This window comes from Coptis chinensis, chromosome 4 (genome assembly GCF_015680905.1).
Source record: "Coptis chinensis isolate HL-2020 chromosome 4, ASM1568090v1, whole genome shotgun sequence".
In the NCBI taxonomy this organism is placed as follows: Eukaryota; Viridiplantae; Streptophyta; class Magnoliopsida; order Ranunculales; family Ranunculaceae; genus Coptis; species Coptis chinensis.
Genome location: NC_141459.1, coordinates 88,795,748 through 88,802,670, shown reverse-complemented (window position 1 = coordinate 88,802,670; position 6,923 = coordinate 88,795,748). Strand labels below are relative to the sequence as shown.

The 6,923-nt window shown below is 41.8% G+C and overlaps 1 protein-coding gene across 1 annotated transcript; it reads right to left on the bottom strand.

Annotated features, from left to right (window-relative positions):
- Window positions 1–281: 281 nt before the first annotated feature.
- LOC147505482 (uncharacterized) lies at window positions 282–677 on the bottom strand. Its single transcript, XM_086605563.1, has one exon. The coding sequence runs from the start codon at window positions 675–677 to the stop codon at window positions 282–284; it is 396 nt and encodes a 131-aa protein (XP_086461689.1).
- Window positions 678–6,923: the final 6,246 nt, after the last annotated feature.

Here is a 6,923-nt window from a genome sequence, read left to right as displayed (position 1 = left end):
GAGCTACCTCCCCCAACATCCACTTCCTCTAACGGCTCCAGTGAGGGGGGATCCTCCCTCTCTCTTGGGACCAGGTCCGGGAGAGGGGGATCCAACTGTAATTTCTATTTGGCGAGTTGCCCCACCTCCATTGGTTCAAAAGGGAGTGGGGATTGCTTTGATGCCGTAGCGTAACATGTTTTGGCAGCCACCTGATCTCCTCTGATTGTCTCAATTTTCCCGTTATGTGGGAACTTTAGATATTGGTAATAGTTGTTGGGAACGGCACGGAGTCTGTGCAGCTAGGTCCTGCTCAAAATCATGTGATAAGATGTGTTAGCTTTTACCACAACAAAATTTATTATAAGAGTTACTGGACCAGTAGCTACAGGTAGTTGGATCTCCCCAACTGTTAGAGCTTTGTCTCCGCTGAATCCATACAGGTTGGAGTTGGTGGCAACCATCTCAGAATCTGGGATCTGCAACTTTTTGAATGCGTCATAGTTTAACACATCTGCCGAACTTCTCGGGTAAACCAATATGCGGTACAAATCATAATCTCCAAAAGTGAGTGTGAGAACCAACACTTCCTCATGTGGACTTTGGATGCTGAGACAGTTAGCCTCAATGAAAAGAATGAGTGGATCTTTCTGGGGTACCGCTTTGACCTGAGCACCCGTAGTCAGTTCGTTAATCATGATCCTTATTTGCTTGGCGATGTGCATCTGATATCACGCACCTTTTTCAATTACCTGCCCACTTCGTTTACTTGCCTTTCCAGAATTAAATCATATTTATCTGGAGTCGGCCATTGAGCGGTATAGTACCTGTGGGATCTTGAACTGATGTACTTATCTCCTCAGGCTGTACTGCGTTCGCCTGTTCGTGTGCTATGAACTACTTCAAATACCCCCTTTCGATCAGATCCTGTAGTTCATTTTTCAGGGTCATGCAGGCTCTAGTACTATTACCCTTACTTTTGTGGAACTTGCAATAGGTCCTTTGGTCTCGGGTACCCAAGGAGCCTGGCTTAAGTGGAGCTGGCCATTTGAGGTAAGTCTGATTCTTCATCGAGTCCAAAACCTCATCCGGCATTTTGTTCAGAGGGGCAAAGTTTCTGTCCATCGAGGGAAGAGCTTCTTCAGCTCCTTCCATACGTGGCTTCTTTTGTGGTTTTCCATCTGCACTACTGGCTACATTTTGGTACTGCCCTCTGTGCATTCGTCCCTTTGATGGGGATTCGACCCTTTGGCGACCACGATTACGGTATCTCTTTGATTTTTGAGGGGAAGAATTCCCGTTCCCTTCTCGAGGGACCACAGGAACTGCCTGATTAGTCTTCTTCGCTTCCTGACGTCTGTTCAGGACATCTTCTTCACACCCCGCATGAGTTTCAACCCTGTCTAGGAGTTCCTCTAAATCACGGGGTGGTTTCCTGGAAAGAGATCCGAATAAGGCATTGTTTTCATCCAACCCTTGTTAGAAAGCTATTATAGCAGTTTGTTTGTCACAAGACTCTATTTAGATTGAAATTTCCATGAACCGTTGCATGTAGGACCTCAATGCCTCTCCGTCCTTTTTCTTAATGTTGAACAGTGCATCGATCCGTTTTGGTTGATGCTTGTTGCACGAGTACATGTCTATGAAAGTCCTAAATAGTTCCTCTGAGGACCTAATCTGCCGCTCAGGTAATCTGTGGTACCACTGGAGCGTATATCCAGACAGGGAGGCTTTGAACTCTTAACACATGACATGGTCATATCTTTCATATTGTCCCATAGTGACACGATACTTGAATACGTGATCCACAGGATCTGACTTGCCATTAAAGACAATCGAACCGGTTGTCCAGAACCATTGAGGATATGGCTTCCTCATCATCCGTGATCACGAAAGGAGATTTGCCTACCCCATTATGGCAGATTGAACAAGGGAGTCTTGCATTTTTCTCCCTTTGCCTGTCATCTAATGCATTTGGCAGATCAGGTCATTCTTCTCAGTTTCCCATGTACTTTCTTTGGTTGAAAGTTTCCTATTCTGAGTTCTTTTTCGGTGTCGAGGGTCGACATCACGATCTTGGTTAGTTGACTCTGGTTCTGAGGCTGTTCTTGAGTCCTCATATGAGTTGTTGTATTTTGACTCAGATGGCTCGCGTCGCACTGGATCCCCACGCCTTAGGTTCCTAGCACGACCACCTTCCGGAAGGTTGTCATCATCGAGATCAATGAGTGGCTCCTTCCCTGTGTCAGACTGGTATAAGTGCCTCAGCATCTATAACTCTCACTCAAGGTTGCTTCTTTGCTGTTCCAGAGCCTATTCCGCCTGGCTCGCCTGAACAGACTCTGGGTTGGTGAGGACAACATTTTCACCATTTTGACGTTCCTCTTGAGCGTTATTCCTGGTGCCTGCATCGGGAGCAACTGGTCCATCGGGGATGGTCATAGGTCCTTGAGGGGGATTATTCACGTCTTGGTGATCGATATTATCACCCCCCTCAGGCATCTCGTGCACTTCTTCTCTGATAGCGACGCTGCGTGTGGTAGCACCACCCTTTGTTTTCTTTGCTCCTGCCATCACAACAGTAAAATTTTTTAGACTAAATTAGTCGTTTGGAACAAATATTTATCTGCTTTTGTCCCCTCAGACGGCGCCACAAGATATAAGGGAATTTATGAGTATCCCCTTATCTTCCTCTGTGCTTTGTGATCAGGAAGCATTTACTGAGTAGAGAAGGGATGAGATAATTGTGAGTTCAGGGTTGAACCGCTTGGCGGCTGCCTATGTATCTCCTTGTTTATTTTGGAGAATCAAATCCTATCTTGCGTAGTTCTTAAGAGTGAAATCCCTATGGTTTATATAGGAAGAGCTTTGAGAGTCCTAGGGTTAAGACTGTCTCCACCGCTTGTAAGTTCCCTTCTATCTTTAGACTCTATCTTCCTATTATGAATTCCCTCTTTATGGAAGTCTAAATCTAGACCATATCTTATGAGAGGTAGGTTTCCTTACTGATCATAATGTCCCATCGTATATGGGAAGATTATATCTAAAAGGTAACTCTTTAAGATATGCCATCACGATTCCTTCCTTATCATTATATATCGCCTTCATCAGTTTCCCTTTGTTCAGGAACTATCCATATCAGTTCCTAACGACTTGGAGAACTGTTGTGCTTAGAAAACTAAAAGGAACAACTCTTCATCACATTATTAAACTACAAAGAAACTAACCAACTCTATTACATCTGTCTCAAAACAAAACCGTACACTTCAGAAAAACTTAAACCAGAAGACTCCAAGAGCAACTCCAAATCACGTGTCTTCATCCACTGCACTCCACCATCTATGTTTCCAAGAACACACCCACGTTGCAAAACAAAGCAAACATGGGTCAGCAAATTGAATTTGCTAGTATGAGTAAGACTAAATATAAAATAACAATACGTTCATATCTTTCGAATAAAGAAATATACTATTCAATCATTTCAACTTGGAAGACAAGTCAGTTCCGTATTCTCAAAACGACATGCAGTTTCTTCCAAAGTAAAATTTCAACCCCCAATATACATTTCCAAGAAATCTCATATAACAATATTCATCATGCTCAATTTCCAAAATAACTCACAGTATAATTTCCACTTACATTCAACTTATTACATACACATATGATAACTTATTTAAATATTAGTTTGATACACTTTACCTTTAAGCCAGCACGTCGTCTTAGGGTAGGACAACGTCTCTGCATAAAAAGTTAATAAGTCCTACCCTCCTGCAAAACAAAGTTAGATTTCCCAAACGTAATCATTTATAGTACACATCTATTTTACTCTCACTGCAACCATCATGGGTATATCTAATCTGGCATAATATATCGCTAATATTAACTAACATTCATATCACACCACCATATCCATCATATCACGCTAACCATATTCACATTCCTTCGTAAGAAATTATATGCATCATATCATAATATATCACCACTAGGGAGCACATTCATCTCTCGTGAGTATCAACTCACACAAACCACGTATACATTTCCTTGTAAGAAATTATGTACATCATAATACATAAATATTCATATGCAATAACTCAGTCACATGTAAAATCAATGTTTTACTTTAATATCACTCGTCTACTTATGAGAACGAGAAAAAAGTCACAACCAGGGAGTACATTCATCCCTTGTGAGTATTAACTCACACAAACCACATAAACATTTCTCATAAGAAATCATATATATCATATGCAATAGCTCCATCACACGTAAAATCAATATTTTACTTTGCTTATTAATTATCTCGTTGACTCATTTATTAAAAGACATAGCCCAACCTTTAGTTCCTACACCACAATTTACACTACACACATTTGCCAAATCACACATATTCGTGTGCCTCACTCACACCGAGTACCACTACAAGACATATGTCCTAAGCGGGGATATCGCCTCTAGGAAACATATTTTCATCTTGTAAACTCGTAACTTGTGAGTCACAGCCATCTTTGGGCTTTCTATACACATAATCACAAAGCCTCCTTTGGGCATAACAAAATATCAGGTCATTCATGGCACATTCAATGAATACCTTGGGTCATTTCCGCCACATTCAAGGAATACCCATCATAATACTAACAAGTCATTCATGGCACATTCAATGAATACCTTAGGTCATTCCCGCCACATTCAAGGAATACCTATCTGTTGGGAACCCTAACTCAGCCAGTGCGACACGCACCATGACCACTAGGTCTATGCATGCAAACCGTGTTCTATAGGCATATATTTATTTTAGTAGTTTCCTTATTATTAGATTCCTAATATAATAGGATTCCTTATTTAGCATATCTCAACCATTATATAAGGTTGCTTTAGGTTGTAATACAGAGGATATAAATAATATCTCTTTTAAGCCTCAAGGTTTGGTAGTTAGATCTTCTAATCAAAAGATCAAAGGTGGTGGATCGACCAATCAAGCGATCAATTGTTCTATATAGGATCTAGATCCTATCATCTGGTTTCAGAGCAAGGTTCGATTTTTTTTTTTGGGTTTCATCATCATGACAATGAAAGAACTCGAAGAACTCACTGGCCGCCATAACACCACTCTCGCAAATCATACCACTGCTATTGACAACAACACCACCACGCTCACCAACCACACCACCCTCCTCAACGACCTAACCACCAACATGCAGCGCCTCTTAGCAAAGTTAGATGACCCCAACCAGAACTCCTTCAACCCAAATTCATCTAACACTAATCCAATTCAGCAAAGACAGCACCAACAACCCATCATCCAAGGTCGACCGTTACGCCTTGATTTTCCCCGATTTGAGGGAGAAGACCCAGAGAGTTGGCTATTCCAGGCGGAGCAATTCTTCACTTTAAACCCTATTTCTGAGGAGCAGAAAGTGATAATGGCGTCTATCCATCTTAAGGGAGACGCAATAGCATGGTATCGGTGGCTAAATCAGTCCCTCGGCGAACTTACTTGGAGACAGTTTTTCTACGCGTCTCAGGTAAAAGATTTGGCTCCGGGGAAGCATATTGATCCCATGAGCTCTTTGTCCAAACTAACTCAGCAAGGTACCGTTCGCGAATATATTACCAGTTTTGAGACTCTCATAAACCTTGTACCTAGTATTCAAGATCAACATCAGGTTAGCCTTTTTGTGTCCGGATTAAAAGCTGAGATTCAAGCTGGAGTTCGTATTCACAATCCTTTAAGCCTTAGTCATGGTATTGACCTTGCACTCAAACACGAGGATGCAATCAAGACCACAAACACATCATTATCTCACAGCACCAACAGACCTCCTAACCGTTTGTACCATCGACCCCCTATTCCACAGCCATCCACTAAACCTAATGCCACTACAAGTTCACTACCAACAGGGGTTAAAAGACTCTCTTGGGCAGAACAACAAGAAAGGCGTGCTAAAGGCCTCTGTTTTAACTGTGACGAAATATACAAGCCGGGTCACATCTGTCAAAAGCCTCAACTCTTACTTATGGACATTGCATACCAGGTCTATGATGAAGAATATCATGATGCAACCACAAACGAGCCACAAGATGATGGAGCAGTAGAAATCTCACTATATGCTCTCACAGGTACCATGAGCTCAACTACGATGCGTGCTATAGTTTACTGCAAAAGTAAGCCCGTATCAGTCCTAATGGACTTAGGGTCTACCCACAATTTCATACACCCAAGCGTAGTTCGCAGCTGCGGACTTTCTATCACACAAAAACAGACGTTTGCTGTAATGATTGCTAATGGAGGATTTTTACAATGCCATGGCTCATGTTTGAACGTCACGCTCAACCTTCAAGGTTACATATTCACTACAAATTTCTGTGTTTTAGACATTAAAGGATGTGACGTTGTATTGGGCACACAATGGTTATGCTCACTAGGTCGAATCACTTGGGACTTCAAACAACTCGTTATGCAGTTTACCAGCAAGGACCAGTTCTACACAGTTATTGGGACGGGATCTCCAATAGCCCATTTGATCGATGGCCCAAATATGCACAAGGCTTTACAGCAGGAACAACATGGATTTCTACTATCACTACATACAGCTGAGTCGAAGCACACAGAGGTGACATTACCACATTCAGAACACGAGGCTATCAGGGCAGTTTTATTATGTTTTCAAGATATATTTGGTATTCCTCCAGCACTGCCACCTTCACGTTCACACGACCATAGAATTCCATTGATCGATAATTCCAATCATGTTAGTGTTAGACCTTATAGATATCCACATTTTCAAAAGACAGAAATCGAGAAGATAGTGCAAGAACTGAGAGATACAGGATTCATTCGCCCGAGCGTTAGCCCGTTTTCATCTCCAGTGTTATTAGTTAAGAAGAAAGATGGATCTTGGAGACTTTGTGTTGATTACCGAGCTTTAAACAACATAACCATTAAA

What these genes read in the sequence shown, in the direction of transcription:
- LOC147505482 (XM_086605563.1), bottom strand. Translation starts at nt 677, where the DNA reads ATGATTAACGAACTGACTACGGGTGCTCAGGTCAAAGCGGTACCCCAG.